The sequence below is a fragment of the Argopecten irradians genome, chromosome 4 (assembly GCF_041381155.1).
Source record: "Argopecten irradians isolate NY chromosome 4, Ai_NY, whole genome shotgun sequence".
NCBI lineage: Eukaryota > Metazoa > Mollusca > Bivalvia > Pectinida > Pectinidae > Argopecten > Argopecten irradians.
In genome coordinates this window covers 49,233,753-49,251,609 of record NC_091137.1, presented here as the reverse complement: position 1 = coordinate 49,251,609, position 17,857 = coordinate 49,233,753, and the positions used below count along the sequence as shown (strand labels likewise).

At 35.2% G+C, this 17,857-nt stretch overlaps 1 protein-coding gene across 1 annotated transcript in view; it reads left to right on the top strand.

The window, feature by feature from the left end:
* Nucleotides 1-16,064, top strand: part of LOC138321912 (spectrin alpha chain-like) — a 35,155-nt gene extending 19,091 nt beyond the window's left edge. Inside the window, 25 exon segments of the mRNA XM_069265944.1 lie at nt 1,494-1,533; nt 1,899-1,975; nt 5,002-5,150; nt 5,380-5,569; nt 5,884-6,150; nt 6,395-6,479; nt 6,660-6,844; nt 7,070-7,174; nt 7,336-7,445; nt 7,628-7,726; nt 7,922-8,042; nt 8,339-8,593; nt 8,773-8,871; nt 9,006-9,242; nt 9,384-9,520; nt 9,704-9,893; nt 10,153-10,332; nt 10,514-10,626; nt 11,389-11,406; nt 13,113-13,167; nt 13,589-13,785; nt 14,133-14,186; nt 14,355-14,501; nt 14,745-14,892; nt 15,385-16,064. Coding sequence (XP_069122045.1) covers nt 1,494-1,533; nt 1,899-1,975; nt 5,002-5,150; nt 5,380-5,569; nt 5,884-6,150; nt 6,395-6,479; nt 6,660-6,844; nt 7,070-7,174; nt 7,336-7,445; nt 7,628-7,726; nt 7,922-8,042; nt 8,339-8,593; nt 8,773-8,871; nt 9,006-9,242; nt 9,384-9,520; nt 9,704-9,893; nt 10,153-10,332; nt 10,514-10,626; nt 11,389-11,406; nt 13,113-13,167; nt 13,589-13,785; nt 14,133-14,186; nt 14,355-14,501; nt 14,745-14,892; nt 15,385-15,510 — 3,384 coding nt within the window. The 3' untranslated portion in view covers nt 15,511-16,064.
* The last annotated feature ends 1,793 nt before the right edge of the window (nt 16,065-17,857 follow it).

The following is a 17,857-nucleotide window of genomic DNA, read 5'->3' as shown; positions in this document are numbered from 1 at the left end:
ATTCTGTATCTACAGATACTTCATTCCTTGTATATTTCTATTCTGTATCTACAGATACCTTCATTCCTTGTATATTTCTATTCTGTATCTACAGATATCTTCATTCCTTGTATATTTCTATTCTGTATCTACAGATATCTTCATTCCTTGTATATTTCTATCTACTCGATATTCATTCTTGTATCTATTCATTTGTATATTTCTATTCTGTATCTACAGATACCTTCATTCCTTGTATATTTCTATTCTGTATCTACAGATACCTTCATTCCTTGTATATTTCTATTCTGTATCTACAGATACTTCATTCCTGTATATTTCTATTCTGTATCTACAATTCATTCTTGTATATTTCTATTCTGTATCTACAGATACTTCATTCCTTGTATATTTCTATTCTGTATCTACAGATACCTTCATTCCTTGTATATTTCTATTCTGTATCTACAGATATCTTCATTCCTTGTATATTTCTATTCTGTATCTACAGATATCTTCATTCCTTGTATATTTCTATTCTGTATCTACAGATATCTTCATTCCTTGTATATTTCTATTCTGTATCTACAGATACCTTCATTCCTTGTATATTTCTATTCTGTATCTACAGATATCTCAGATACTTCATTCCTTGTATATTTTTCTATTCTGTATCTACAGATATCTTCATTCCTTGTATATTTCTATTCTGTATCTACAGATATCTTCATTCCTTGTATATTTCTATTCTGTATCTACAGATATCTTCATTCCTTGTATATTTCTATTCTGTATCTACAGATATCTTCATTCCTTGTATATTTCTATTCTGTATCTACAGATATCTTCATTCCTTGTATATTTCTATTCTGTATCTACAGATATCTTCATTCCTTGTATATTTCTATTCTGTATCTACAGATATCTTCATTCCTTGTATATTTCTATTCTGTATCTACAGATATCTTCATTCCTTGTATATTTCTATTCTGTATCTACAGATATCTTCATTCCTTGTATATTTCTATTCTGTATCTACAGATATCATTCTGTATTTCTCTTGTATCTTTCTATTCTGTATCTTCATTCTTGTATATATCTATTCTGTATCTACAGATATCTTCATTCCTTGTATATTTCATTCTCATTCCTATCTGTATCTACAAATATCTTCATTCCTTGTATATATCTATTCTGTATCTTTCTATTCTGTATCTACAGATATCTTCATTCCTTGTATATTTCCAGGGCAAAAATCAATCATTGCAAAAATGCATGCAACTCTTTAGTCTAGAATCTCTTGATAATAAGCTTTCAATAAAAATGTTAAAAACTTTGAAATCTGCAAAAAGGTTCAATAATTTCTTTCCTGGATTGCCTGTAGTAATGTTTTCTTTTGTCAGACCTGGCCTAGACTAGATTACAGCTTCTGCTTACAGCCCTCTATCACTATCGGACATAAACCCTGGTCTAGCTTACCCTAACTGCCATCTCAGACAGAAACCCTAGTCTAGCTTATCCTTACTGGAGCAGAGTCTGGCTTACACTGTCATGATGGCGGCCTGCCTCTGTCAGTTCCCATCCATATAACGTGTAAAAGAATGTCGAGACCAAGTAGTATAAAGCCAACAACAGGCCAGGGTCTGTGGTAGATTTTAATTTGGTTACATGCACCAGGATGTACTGTAGATAATGTAGACTTATTGTGGAGCCAATATCTGATGGCGTCAGGGTCTGAAGGTGAGAATTGTGCTGGAGTATTGGAGTATTGTACCTGAGTATTGGAGTATTGTACCTGAGTATTGGAGTATTGGAGTATTGTACCTGAGTATTGGAGTATTGTACCTGAGTATTGGAGTATTGTACCTGAGTATTGGAGTATTGTACTGGTGTTTTGTTGGTAATAACCTGTCCTTTACAGATGTTCAGCTCTGAGATTGTCAGCCATTACGGTATCACACAGCTGCCCACGGAGGAGGAAATAGAGGAGGAGCTGGTACCTAAATACACTTTTACAGCACGTCACCCCAAACCTAGCTACCATAGGCAGCCTTGTCGCATCTTGATTATATCAGCTGCCATGCTTTCCTTTCCTGGGTTTTCAGAGTTCATTCTGTCTAAAAAAACATTTCAGAGTTTCTCTAAATGAGAGTGTTTATAAAAAGATGAAGTCTCTGTCATTTGATATGCATAAATAAATTCTTCAGAAAAGAAAACCCAGGAAAGTTTGAAACCATACAGCTCTCTCTGATGTTGCTCTTTCATTCCTGATTATTTCTGAAATTAATTAGGTTATGCTAGCATTTCAAGAGAAAAAAAGTATGAGTACTTTTGAGTTTTATATCATTGTATTAACATGGCTGTACTTTAAGCATACCATTATGTGATCTGGACCTATTTTGATGGAATGAAAGAGCTGCATGGAAATTGAATGGCTTCATAAATTGAAACACTTGCTGGTTAATTCGTCAGCATTGGTTTCTAAATATGAGTTATGTAATTAAGATTGTGTTAATTGTAAGATAATGTTCTCCCCCCACCCCCCACCCTATCTTAATTAATTATCTCCCCTTACTTAGGATTTTAGATTCTACAGTGTTTCTCTAGTATAGTTATTACAGTTAATTCAATTACCGAAGAAAACTTTTCCTTTGCTGGAGAATCTGAGCAATAGAATAAATGAGACATATTCTTAAAAGTTTGATTGAGCACTTGTTATTTAGAGGTAATCAGTTTTCATCCTTATCGATGTTTTGGGATGTATAATGTTATGAGACATTGTATTTACATGTATCTTACAGACATAGTATTTACATGTATCTTACAGACATAGTATTTACATGTATCTTACAGACATAGTATTTACATGTATCTTACAGACATAGTATTTACATGTATCTTACAGACATAGTATTTACATGTATCTTACAGACACATAGTTTTTACATGTATCTTACAGACATTGTATTTACATGTATCTTACAGACATTGTATTTACATGTATCTTACAGACATAGTATTTACATGTATCTTACAGACATTGTATTTACATGTATCTTACAGACATTGTATTTACATGTATCTTACAGACATTGTATTTTACATGTATCTTACAGACATAGTATTTACATGTATCTTACAGACATAGTATTTACATGTATCTTACAGACATAGTATTTACATGTATCTTACAGACATAGTATTTACATGTATCTTACAGACATAGTATTTACATGTATCTTACAGACATAGTATTTACATGTATCTTACAGACATAGTATTTACATGTATCTTACAGACATTGTATTTACATGTATCTTACAGACATAGTATTTACATGTATCTTACAGACATAGTATTTACATGTATCTTACAGACATTGTATTTACATGTATCTTACAGACATGTATTTACATGTATCTTACAGACATTGTATTTACATGTATCTTACAGACATTGTATTTACATGTATCTTACAGACATTGTATTTACATGTATCTTACAGACATTGTATTTACATGTATCTTACAGACATTGTATTTACATGTATCTTACAGACATTGTATTTACATGTATCTTACAGACATTGTATTTACATGTATCTTACAGACATTGTATTTACATGTATCTTACAGACATTGTATTTACATGTATCTTACAGACATTGTATTTACATGTATCTTACAGACATTGTATTTACATGTATCTTACAGACATTGTATTTACATGTATCTTACAGACATTGTATTTACATGTATCTTACAGACATAGTATTTACATGTATCTTACAGACATAGTATTTACACGTATCTTACAGACATTGTATTTACATGTATCTTACAGACATAGTATTTACATGTATCTTACAGACATAGTATTTACATGTATCTTACAGACATAGTATTTACATGTATCTTACAGACATAGTATTTACATGTATCTTACAGACATAGTATTTACATGTATCTTACAGACATAGTATTTACATGTATCTTACAGCATTGTATTTACATGTATCTTACAGACATAGTATTTACATGTGCCATACAGACATTTTAGTTTTAGAAATGACACTAACCTTTAGCATGGTGTGTAAATCCTAACTTAAACCATGTATATGTGTGTGATATATGTAAGATGATCATTTACTGATACGCCTGTGTGTGTGCCTACTACATTGTGAATGAGATGAGGAGACATGGGGTAATGATATTTGTATGCTGTGTTCCCTTCCATTATATACAGAGAGTTAGTGTGTGTGACAAACAATATTTAATAGACTATATCATATCACCAATTTAGTGTTTCTCAAATAGACATGCATGACTTTGTTGAAGTATAGCTTTACATAGGTGACATGTCATCATTAACATTAGGAGTTTGTTTTACTAATCTAAGTTTCCATTAATCTAGAGCATGTTTTAAAACTACTTTTGTTAAATTGGAAATGTTTAATCAACTTGAAAGTTAAGCTATAAGTTTTTTGAGGGGGGATGGAAGGAGGGGGGGGGGTAGGTTGTCTGCAAATAAGACCCCCCACAACTTTTGACCTTGATTTGTTCTCTGGGTGGGAAGTGTTATTCGAGAATGAATACTGTATTAATGAGATAGATAGCGTAACTTGTATGGCCTGATTCATGTTTCATCTGACTAACTTGTGTTTTATTTGTAGCATGACAAGAGACTGGAATGATGTGTAGACTAACCAAATTGTCTGTTTTACAGAAAACTTTTGTTTTATTTGTCTAGTGACACTTGTTTATCATCGTACATATGACCATTCACTATTCAGTCATTAGGATACTCTGTTTCCTTAACTCTGGTATATTAAGTCATTCTAAAGTAACCAACAAAACCGTTCTACTAATTTTAGTGTGTCATTAAAGTTTAACCTAGGCTCAAAGTTACATACAGATACTGAACCCACTGTTCAATGCTGTTCACTTACAATATTTATCTTTATTTCCTCACTTTACTGTAGATTCATGGGTAATAAGTTGTCTTTTGTCGCTATGTTAATAGGAACACCGGACCGAGATAGACGCTCGCTCTGGAACCTTCCAGGCTTTCGAGGTGTTCGGACAGAACCTTCTACATAATGAACACTACGCTAGTGAGGATGTCTCCGGCAAACTGGAAGAGTTGGCTAAGGCTCGCGAGGAATTGGAACAGTACGTTATCTTTTCAAATGACTTCATAAGTTTCATTGAGAAATTTCAGTAAAACTGTAATAAGGAATCTCTGAGGACAAGCCATATCAGTCTGTCATAATCATACATTGTCATATACTAATGCATTAAAAAGTGGTAGCTATATAGGCACTTAGGTACTGAAGTAATGTACAGTAGTATGATAGAGGAAGTTTACTGTACTGAGTGTGACACTTGATGCCTGTTACAGAGCCTGGATCGCACGTCGTATGAAGCTCGACCAGTGCCTTGAGCTACAACTGTTTTACCGTGACTGTGAGCAGGCCGAGACCTGGATGCACTCCCGTGAAGCTTTCCTGTCTGGTGATGCTGTTGACGGCGATAATGTGGAAACACTCATCAAGAAGCATGAAGACTTTGACAGAGCCATCAGTAGTCAGGTACATATTGTCTATGATATAGATAAAGAGATATCAGTTATCAATCTGATGTCAAAGATTAAGAAATTATAACCTTTTCAAACCTGGTACTGAGTTAAAGTCGGCTTTTATTCTCTGATAAGTTTATAGTGGTAAAAGGATTGTATCAATGCCGTTTATTTCGTTATGACCAAAATAACTCCATATATATTCACAGAGCTTATATTACATTTTAGGTGACCATAAGGACCAATGGGCCTTTTGTCTTTCGGTTTTTCAGCAAGATGAAGTTTATTCTGAGTCAATCCTATTAAACTGTTGTTCCTTGTTTGTAGCAAGAGAAAATCCAGGCTCTACAACTGTTTGCCGACCAGTTGATTGGCGGTGAACATTATGATAGCAGTGCCATCGCTGACAAACGTGACCAAGTGTTGGACCGCTGGACCAACCTCAAGGATGCTCTTATTGATAACCGCTCCAAACTGGGAGAGGCACAGACCCTACAACAGTTCTCCAGGGATGCTGATGAAATGGAGAATTGGCTCCAGGAGAAACTCCAAATCGCCATGGACGAGTCGTACAAGGATCCCACCAACATACAGGTATACACATACAGCTGGACCTTCTAACATAACAGTCTTATAACTTTGAGAAGTTTGACTTCTTGAAATATATATGAAAAAAAATATTTAAAAAAAGTCTAATGATTTTGAGAAGTTTGATGTCATTGAGCTCTAAAGGAACATAGGAAAAATGTACTGCTTTGATGCTAACTATAAAACTATTATAGGTAATACAGCTTTTGAACAGAAGAAGGCAGTTTGTTAATGTTTTGTTATATTGCAGAGTAAGCACCAGAAACACCAGGCATTCGAGGCGGAGTTGGCTGCTAATGCTGACCGACTACAGGCACTACTAGGCACTGGTCAAGGTAAGAACTCGCTATTTCTCTGTGACAGTTCATAAACTGAAGCCGATAAGTAGTCCAAATAAAAGTTTGATGTTTTGACAAGGAGGTGACAAGACTCTAGTTTTACTTTATGGCAGGATATTGTATTATGTTGTATACAGGCCAGACAAGAAAGTTATTGTATTATGTTGTATGTTGTAGCCCTGATTGACCAGAAACAATGTGCTGGCTCTGAGGACGCTGTACAGGCCAGACTTGAGAGTCTAGCCTCCCAGTGGGAGACACTGGTGGCCAAGTCAGCTGAGAAGAGCGACAAACTGAAGGAAGCCAATCGTCAACAGACCTACAACGCTGGAGTCAAGGACATGGAGTTCTGGCTTGGCGAGGTAATATATTTACTAAATACTACCTTAATCCAGCTGTTGTTTTACACATGATGAAATGTTTTGACATTTGTAAAAGTTGATGAAAAAAACAGGATTGTGAAATTAGTTTGACATCCTAGGCTTTGTGACTCATTGGTAATTCATTTATAACAACATAGTATCATTATTAGAGGAAATTTGATTAAGTACCAGTTATGATACAAGTCTATGTGGTTATAATTCCAGGTAGAACAGATGTTGGGATCAGAGGAGTACGGAAAGGACCTGTCGTCCGTACAGAATCTGTTAAAGAAACACCAGCTACTGGAAGCTGACATTGCAGCTCACGAGGTAGGTACAGTGACTACAGGTATATGTACAGATTGATTTGTTATTGTCAACTTTTCAATTATTTAATCTTTATATAACATTAAATATACTGAAAAATTGTACTCATAATGCTATTAGTAATTCCTTAGGTATATTTCTAAAGTGTATGTGATTTATTTTAGGATCGTATCAAGGATCTGAACACACAAGCTGATCAGTTCTGCGACGCTGGCGTCTGGGATGCTGAGAGCATTGAAACAAGGAAGAGAACTATCAACGAACGTTATGACAAGTAAGTGTTGTCACATGGATAGCATTCTATACATCACTGTGATCTCTGACATTTAATGTTGAATATTATTACATTGTTCTATGGAATTTTGACTTTTGAAAAATTCATATCTTCATTGTGATTTTGGTATGAAGAGATTTTGATGGTAAAGTGGTGATGGTACATGTATTTTTTCTCTTCAGAATCAAGGAACTTGCCATCGTGAGGAGGACACGCCTGAACGAGGCCAATACCATGCACCAGTTCCTCAGGGACATTGATGATGAGGAAGCATGGATCAAGTGAGTTCAAACTCCATTTCACTCCTAACTTAAAGAGAATTTCGCAAGAAAAAAATGTAGTCTTATTATAAGAAAAATATAATTTACTGAGAAAATTTAGATAAGTAAGAAAAGTACTTTTGCAATAGTGCTGTTTGATAGAAACAACTAGCTTAGATCTTTAAATAAAGAGGAGTAATTGTATGATGTTGACAGGGAGAAGAAACTGCTGGTCGGCTCTGATGACTATGGACGTGATCTGACTAGTGTCCAGAATCTCCGCAAAAAACACAAACGTTTGGATGCTGAACTGGCAACTCACGAGCCTGCTATACAGGTAAGATATCAGTACATTAACAGAAAAATCGTGAAAATGTCAGAACCAATCGGCACATTATATTAGGGTCATGGAAAGTTTATTGACATTGAATGATCCTCTGCTTGATACTTTGTTATTTTCACTTGTCAAACAAAATTTGCATGATTTTAAATTTAAAGAAAAATGAGGTTAAACATTCTTGATCAACCATTACAGGGAATATGTTTCACAGAACAAATTTTCTGGATCATAGCAATGTCCCTCGAAATCACAAAAATAACTGTCTATATGGTATTATATGATTGTGTGTGCAGGCTGTCCAGGACACTGGAGCTAAGCTGATTGAGGAATCAGACATCAACACCGCCGACATTAAAGACCGTCTTCAGCAGCTACAGGTCAGCTGGGAGGAACTCAAGTCCATGGCAGCTAACCGTGGACAGAAACTGGAGGAGTCGTACGCCTTCCAGCAGTTCTCTGCCAGTGTAGAAGAAGAGGAAGCCTGGATTGCAGAGAAACAACACCTGTTGTCAGGGGGTGATCATGGTGATACTATGGCAACTGTACAGGTATGTACCGTCGCTAGCTGTTCTACCAGGAAATCAGAAAAACTTTTAAAGTTCATCAGAAAAATGTATTATCTGCTTAATAAAACTTGTATGCGGAAAAAGGAAACACTTGTATTTTATATACAGAGTCAATAAAGTGCATGAAATGTTTTACTTATATAAAATGGTTTGCTTTACAGGGTCTTCTGAAAAAGCACGAGGTGTTCGAGACAGACTTCCAGATTCACAAGGAACGCTGTGAGGAGATCAAGAGTGAAGGAGAGAAACGCATCAGTGAGGTTTGTAAACTTTACTGTGGTCTAACTCAAGTTTTATCTATACTTTGTATAGAGTAAGAACAGTTGTGTAATAATCATTTACTATGTGATATATGTTACCATGGTTACAAGTGTATCATGTGATATGTTGTCAGGGTAACCACAATGCTGACAGCATTGACCAGAGGAACCGAGGCCTACAGGAGAAGCTGGACGCGTTGGACGCTGCTGCAGCCAGACGTAAAGCCGGACTCATTGATAACTCAGCCTTCCTACAGTTTATGTGGAAGACTGATGTTGTAGAGAGCTGGATCGCCGACAAGGAGACACAGGTTCGCTCCGACGACTACGGACGCGACCTGTCTTCTGTACAGACACTCCTCACAAAACAGGTACTTACTCAATAAGGTTGTTTAAATTTGACCTGAAGTTGTGCCTTTTACATATCTACACTTGCTGAATATATAATGAAGTTGTTTAAATTTGACCTGATGATGTGCTCAGTACTTAACATTGTTATCATTCTATTATAGGAAACTTTCGATGCTGGTCTTCAGGCCTTCGAGAAGGAAGGTATTCAGACCATTTCTGCTCTAAAGGACCAGCTGATAGCAGCTCAACACGCCCAGACAGCTGCCATAGAGAAACGTTACAATGACGTCATCGATAGGTGAGGTTTTCGTAAACATCATCATACTCAGGTTAATTAGAAATGTTGGGTTTCCTTTAGTTTACAGGATTAATCTGGTATCGCATCAAACTTATTGTATTTTGTTAGGATAACGTAATGATGTAGAAAAATTGATGTAATAAAGCATTTCCACCCCATTCAAGTCTAGTTTCCTAATTGTAGATGGCAGAAGCTCCTGAATGACTCTGATGCCCGTAAGCAGCGCCTGTTGCGTCTCCAGGAACAGTATCGTCAAATCGAGGACTTGTACCTCACTTTCGCAAAGAAGGCTTCAGCCTTCAACAGCTGGTTTGAGAACGCAGAGGAAGATCTGACTGATCCTGTACGGTGTAACTCTGTTGAGGAAATCAGGGTAAGTCTTGGTGTTACTTTAATCAGGTTACTGGCTGTAAATCTGTTAATGTTTTGTATAACAGGCTGCAAAGATACCTGTTGTTATATTACATGTTTTGTCTATATCAGGCCCTAAACATGTATATGTAAATAGATTACGCAGTACCTATATGGTACGCTATATTGTGCATATTTTAATGCTTTGTAATGTAATAGTAATAGGCCCTGCCCATGTATATATTAATGTTAATAGGCCCTGTTCATGTATATGTTAATAGGCCCTGCGTGAAGCTCATGATCAGTTCAAAGCATCTCTAAGTGCTGCCCAAGCCGATATCAACCAGCTGGCTGCCTTGGACAAGAGGATTAAGAGTTTCAATGTTGGACCAAACCCGTACACCTGGTTTACCATGGACGCCCTGGAGGATACGTGGAAAAACCTACAGAAAATCATCAAGGTATGGCATTTGGCTTTATATAGAGAAAGATGGCAGTTATATTTATAACTATGTCATGTAAAATTTAAGGGCATAATATATTTTGTATAGACTAATACTCTCTTGACTGTTAGTTATATAACTGTAATAACTTTGACTGTACTCACCAGTGTTTTACTGTTCATACTTGTATTGATGGTAGGAGAGAGATGTTGACTTGAGCAATGAACAGCAGCGCCAGGAGGAGAACGACCAGCTCCGTAAACAGTTCGCCCAGGCGGCCAACGCCTTCCACTCATGGCTCACAGAAACACGGTAGGTATCACACAACAAAACTATCCTTACCACTCAATCTAACTAGAAATCAGAATTCCTGTCAGAATCTGAGAGATGAAACCGAGAGAGATTCAACATATTACTATAAACTTTTTTCACCTGTGTCTTTCTCGATTGAAATCTTTTTGAAATATTTTTAGTATACTCCTGTGTTGGTCTAAGATACATTTATATTTCTATTTTAAACCGCAAAATATTTTTTATTATTTTGTTTATATTTTTTACATGTATAGGAAATCTATTTACTGATATATATATATCATATTCAGTTTATTTTTGATATAATCTACATAATTGTATTATTCTTCAATATGTATTCAGTGTATCCTTAGAACTTGTATATTCTACTAGACTAGACTACTAGACTGAGATATATATACTAGAGACAGAACTATATCTATGATACCGTCTGTAAAATTTTATCTTTAGTTCCTAGAAGACTTTTATTTAATGTTTAACTTTTTGTCTGCTGCACAATCTACTTATATCATTTTGAGATATTTTGAACTTAAGGTTATTTTTAAATGTAATTAAAGGAATATTTTAGTCTTTTACTAATGTAAATCAATGAATATTTTGACTTTTTATTGAACATTAACTTCTGTACGACCTGCAGCAGACACACAGTTATAACATCTCTCAATTATACTGCCAAAATTGTTTTTATTTATTGATGGTTTTTCTTTCATATCGCGTTGTGTATCCTCGTACATACTCTTGCCCGTTGATGTTTCTCATCAGTCTTTGGCTACTGGACGGGTTACTATTTTATTTCCCTTCTCGCATGATATGCATCTTTGTTTTTGTACAAGTTTGCATTTTTTCTGTTTATTTCTTCTTTTCCTTTTATGTGTGATGATATTTTTTTTAAGTTTTAAGTATGATATACTTTCAATATTTTCTTTTTATTCTGGTGATAGATTATTGGAACCATCAGACTATAATGGAAGTGGTTTAATTTTTTCTTCTTGAAGTTTGATCAGTTTAGGGATTGAAGTAATCTCACAATTTCTTTTCCCTTGCTGAGCCCCGTTTCATATTTTAGGTCACTTAAAACAAGGCCTCATTTGACCTACAGTCTCTTGTCTGATGTTGTGTGATATATCCTAAACAATTTACATTTCCAACTTCTTCTCAATAACCACGAGGCCCATAGACTTGATATTGAACCTGCAGCAATTTGGAATAAAGGACTAAAGCTACATATATAATTTGCTCAATGAATGGCTTTGGCCATTCAATGTCATTTTCATGTCCTAATTGGTCAGATATGATAAATGACTTCTTTACAATAAACAAGTAACCTGATATAAGATTTACAGCTTGTGAATAAACTTGGTAGTCAATTTAGTTTATTTACATGCATAACGGACAGGTAACAAGGGGTTCTATGTTGGGCCAAAAAAGGGGGGAGGGGCATTTTCTGTATGGTAGAACACAGGTGATCGTTAAGGCTCATGTCTTGTCAGACCTCCCTGGCTACAATCCTTATGTGGTTGCTTTGCACACCTTGTTTGCTGAAGTGATTTCCAATTGTCAAATAGCAAGGTCATGGTAGAACCTCCCAGACTTCCTGTTGTCTAGTTATGACTGTGATTGACCTGTACATACTGCATGACCTATGGGAATTTTTCTTGCTCTCATTTCTTTATACTAATAATATTTCCAATGCACAGGTTTCTATGAACTGTCGTCTTTGCATGGTACAGTGTTATCTGATCTTGAGGCCAGGTATTGATTATTATATCATACATTTGCACATAAGGCATCATTTTCTCTTAAATCATGATGTTAGACTCGTGAACGTATGGCGTAATAATCAGTACCTGCTTATATAGTACAGATAACTCCGAAATATGCAAATACAGATTACCATGCAGTGATAATTACTAACCCCATCGGCCATACCCACTAATTACGGGATCGGGGAGGCAATGCATGGTGTTTTGTTGTCTTCATTTCAGAAAACAGGAGCAGAATATTACACTATATCGATGGTGGTAGATGTCATTGTTTCTTTTTTTTTCAAAATTGTTGTAACTAAAAACAGTTCTGTGTATATTTGGTAATAACATGAATATTTTTTGTGCAATTTTTGGCCTTGACATGCATGATTGAAAAGTTTAATAAGTGAATAATTTTATTATCTGTTAGTTGACAAAAGTACTTAATCTTGCTTCTGTTTGAAAACAAGAAATAAGAAAAACTGTTTCTGTCAAAAAAGCAAATATTATTTTCAATTGAAGATGAAAGTTTTTAAATCATGCTGCTATTTGAAGAATTTTTTTAAAGTTTCAAATTGATGACAAGCTCTATACAATATCAATAATGCTTAATATTTCTTCTTTACAAATATCCTCTTTTCTTCCTCTCAATCTTCCTGATTGTATAAGAACTGACCACAGTACCCAACACAAATCTATTGTTAGTATGATACACTACAACTCCTCTGTGTATTGTTTCAGGGCGGCCATGATGGAGGGATCAGGCACACTGGAAGACCAATTGGAGGCGACAAAGGTAATTATAGAATACTAATACAGATACATTCTTACATATTCAATATTTTCATCATTTTATTCTCTCATAATTATGTGATTAATTAATTTTGTTTAAATATTACACATTCATCTAGGATTATATTACATTTTCTCTCATTTGAATAGCATGGACTAATTTAAACATGGATGAATTTCCAACATAAATATATCTTTCAACATTCAATTCTTTTTTTCCGTCAAGTTCTCTATTTCACCACATACAATCATTTTGCATTCAACATTCTTAAATTTCATTCACTTCATATTTCATCATTATTCATAGTCTTATTGTAAGAAGAATTTCTTGATATCTGTGGTCGTGGTAAAATCTACAAACAGTTATTTATAAATGAGCAAAGTTCTTGGAGTCAGTATTAACAAGTTATGTTTATATTGTACAGAAAAAGGCGACTGAGGTGAGAGCCCAGAAAGGTCAGCTGAAGAGGATTGAGGACCTGGGTGCTTCGATGGAGGAGCGACTGATCCTAGACAACAGATACACAGAACATAGTACAGTAGGTCTGGCCCAACAGTGGGATCAGCTCGACCAACTCGGCATGAGGATGCAGCACAATCTCGACCAACAGATACAGGCCAGGTAGGTTGCAGATCTCCATTCTGTCACATCTCTTACCAATTGGTTTGTAAAGTTAGATCAAGATTTTACTTAACTACTGTATATAGAAATAAGTGAATTTACTGCTGTATCAATGTATCAGTGTGCCAATTTTAGTCAAGAAAAAATATTCATAAAAAATGTCCTGGATTGTTTAAGAATTTCTGTACATTTGAACACTCGGTCTTCTATATCTTGTTTTGAATTACATGAATATATATTTGTTATTTTCTGTTAACAGGTCTAATGTTGTAATAAAAATATTACAATGAACTATAACATGGTGTATAATACAGTTGTATGATACCATGACTGTTTTGTATTTACAGAAACAGAAGCGGTGTATCAGAGGACGCTCTGAGGGAGTTCAGCATGATGTTCAAGTAAGTATCTCCCATCAAAATTCACAATATTTTCAAATAAGTTTGTGGCCTTCACATATGGTAATCTACGGAATCTTTGGTGGTGATGCACCATCTTTCATACTTGTATAGTGATATTTAAATTAGAGAAGTCTTTACCTGTATCTGATTGTGTCCTTCTTGTTACAGACATTTTGATAAGGACAAGTCCGGTAAGCTGGACCACCAAGAGTTTAAGTCGTGTCTGCGAGCCCTGGGATACGATCTGCCGGTGGTAGAAGAAGGGGAAGTGGATCCTGAGTTCCAGGCCATTCTGGATATGGTCGATCCTAACAGGTACGACAACAATGTTCACATACTGTTGTTACAAATAAATACCGGCATCAATCATTTTTGATTTTGAACTAATTTTGAAATATTAGTAATATACGTTGTACGTGTATGTAAGATATTTCCTTGGAGCTAGATTATAAAAATTTGCTTTAGCTCAAATTTGAATTAGTTTATTTTAAAAAAGAAATCAGTAAATTTTTGTCACTTAATGTACTAAATGTTGACTTTGTCCTTTTGTTGTTTCAGAGATGGCCAGGTGTCCCTACAGGAGTACATGGCGTTTATGATCAGTCGTGAGACAGAGAACGTCCAATCTAGCTCGGAGGTAGAACAGGCCTTCCGAGCTCTTACATCTGGGGACAAAGCTTATATTACAGCACAGGAGTTGTATGCTGTGAGTATAACCTACCTCATTGATATTAATGTTCATAACAGATTACCACCTCAACCATTATTGTAGCTGACACCTAACTCCAATAGATACCACCTCAACCATTGTTGTAGCTGACACCTAACTCCAATAGATACCACCTCAACCATGGTTGTAGCTGACACCTAACTCCAATAGATGTCTGTTGTGTTAACAACTCAATGATATGAATTATAATATCAAAAGTAGAGAGCACCATTATGTATGTATAAATATATATGAAATAAATGGTCTGAAGAGCTTCCTTCAACGGAAGGAAAGCGCTAATGGTTTGAGTCGGTCGTTATTGTTTTTTTTTGTATATATATATATGTAAATGCTTAACTTGTTGGTCCTTTCTCAGAACTTCAGATTTGATCAAGTAATATGTATTTAGAAATGACAATACTTAAATGAGTTTGAAATGAAAATACTTGAATGAGTTTGGTATTAAATCTGTTATATTATGCCTTACAGAACCTGACCAAGGAACAAGCCGACTACTGTATAGCAAGAATGAAGCCTTATGTGGACAAGACGGGGCGCGAGGTTGTGGACAGCTACGACTACGCAGACTTTACGCGCTCCATGTTTGTGAATTAATGACCTTTACATAGATCTGTAGAGCTGTTTTCTAACTACGACTTTTCTGGATAGCACTTCCCATATATTGTGAATTATATGTATGGTCAAACACCAGATGTAAACAAACACCGCTTTATGGAGAAAAATAGTTCCTCGCTGTTTTGTGGATCATTGTGCTCCTTTTCCACATCTTTTCTTTCTAGACTGCGAAGCTTGTTATATGTGTAGACGTGGATTACTGCTATAATGTTTGTCCAATGTTAAATACTCTCCCATCCTTAGGGTTAGTATCGTTTGTCGTAACAATTAACCAGGAAAATCACGACTTCTGATTAAAAACATTGATAAAATATTCATTTAAACGTTTTCAGATGCTAATTTAAAATAAGTTTTGCTTATGCTTATTGCACCATTTATTTTATGATTAAATCTTTGCACAAGTATTTTACAAATAAATCATCATTACGCATGCTTGATAAAGAGGGAAATGTGGTCCATAGTTTCACTGTAAGATACAGCCTGCTGGTCTATTTGTTAGATCTGTCTTATGTAATAAACCTCAATAGATACTACACCGGTCTTGGTTTTATATTTCACAGTTAAGAATGAGATACTGTAAATGTGATTATTTTAACGTAGTTAAATTTTAGCGCAAAGGCGGAAAACTGTAAATTATGATGTATCAGGGCGGATATAAATTAGCAGAATTCAATGCTGCAATACATGTACATACTTGAAATACCCCTTCACAAAATTTAGCGCTGTACATGAATTAGTGCTTGAAAGACAGCGCGAAAAGTGCTAAAATAAAACTACTGTTAAAATAAGTACATTTACAGTAATCATTTACCTGCTTGGGTTAGCTGCAACAAGAAAGACATCTTGACAAATAATGGTGTTGTCTTTAGGGCTACAAATGGTGCCCATTACTGCTAGTAGAGCAAAGTAAAAAAAATATCTTTTTACACCTATATATATGTACAGTGTTAATGATTGGTTTGGTTTTATGCAAAAATGATGTAGATATGGATCTATAAGCATAAATAATTGGAGTGATTCACTGCGGCACTGCTCCACTATCACACCTAGGGACCAGTTCTTACCCAGTCTGGAAGTATCAGTAGGCTGTAGAGTCACTCTATGCTTGGGTGTGACAGCCAAATCTCCAGACAAGAGGAGAAATTGTGTACATGGTAACAGGAATTACACACACTTAGGTTGCATGATTTCAAGGTTACAGCAGTATATGAAAGGCATCTTAAGTATCTTACTAAACATATCAATGTTTTAATTTTGGAAATTTGCATCATTATATTCTGTGTTGGACATTAGAACAATCCATGATGCATCATGAAAAAAACTATACAGCAATTTCATTTAGATACTTTGGTACAAATATTGTTTAGAGAACACATGTGGTCAATGTTGAAATAATAGGAGTAGAACATTACCGCAATTTGTCCCACGTACATCCAAAAAAAAGTGGAACAATTTCGAGATCATTTTAAACAAAACTGTGATATCACTGGTTGAAATAAAGACAATTTTTTAAAAATTAATAGTGGTTTAGGGAAACCACCATTCAGTAATTATAATCATATAAAGTGGCAAAAATGTCCTGTTGGGGTGTTTGAGTTGGAAAAACAACAGTATTATTTAGTAAGCACCTTTTCGGTTAATTGTAACATTCCTGCTAACTTTCAGTTTAATAAGTTTAGGTGATATTTGATGATCTACATCATGATGACTGCCTTCAACTGTGACCAATCAGAATCGTTTCAGTTTAATAACTTTAGGTGATATTTGATGATCTACATCATGATGACTGCCTTCGACTCTGACCAATCAGAATCGTTTCAGTTTAATAAGTTTAGGTGATATTTGATGATCTACATCATGGTGACTGCCTTCGACTCTGACCAATCAGAATCGTTTCAGTTTAATAACTTTAGGTGATATTTGATGATCTACATCATGATGACTGCCTTCGACTCTGACCAATCAGAATCGTTTCAGTTTAATAACTTTAGGTGATATTTGATGATCTACATCATGGTGACTGCCTTCGACTCTGACCAATCAGAATCGTTTCAGTTTAATAACTTTAGGTGATATTTGATGATCTACATCATGATGACTGCCTTCGACTCTGACCAATCAGAATCGTTTCAGTTTAATAACTTTAGGTGATATTTGATGATCTACATCATGGTGACTGCCTTCGACTCTGACCAATCAGAATCGTTTCACATCTTTATCTCCTCAACTTTCACCAGTGTGGTCGAGCTGAAACTTGCATGGAATGATACAAAAATGGTCCCTACCAAGGCTTATTATTTTTTTATGTCAATATGATATCCAATAT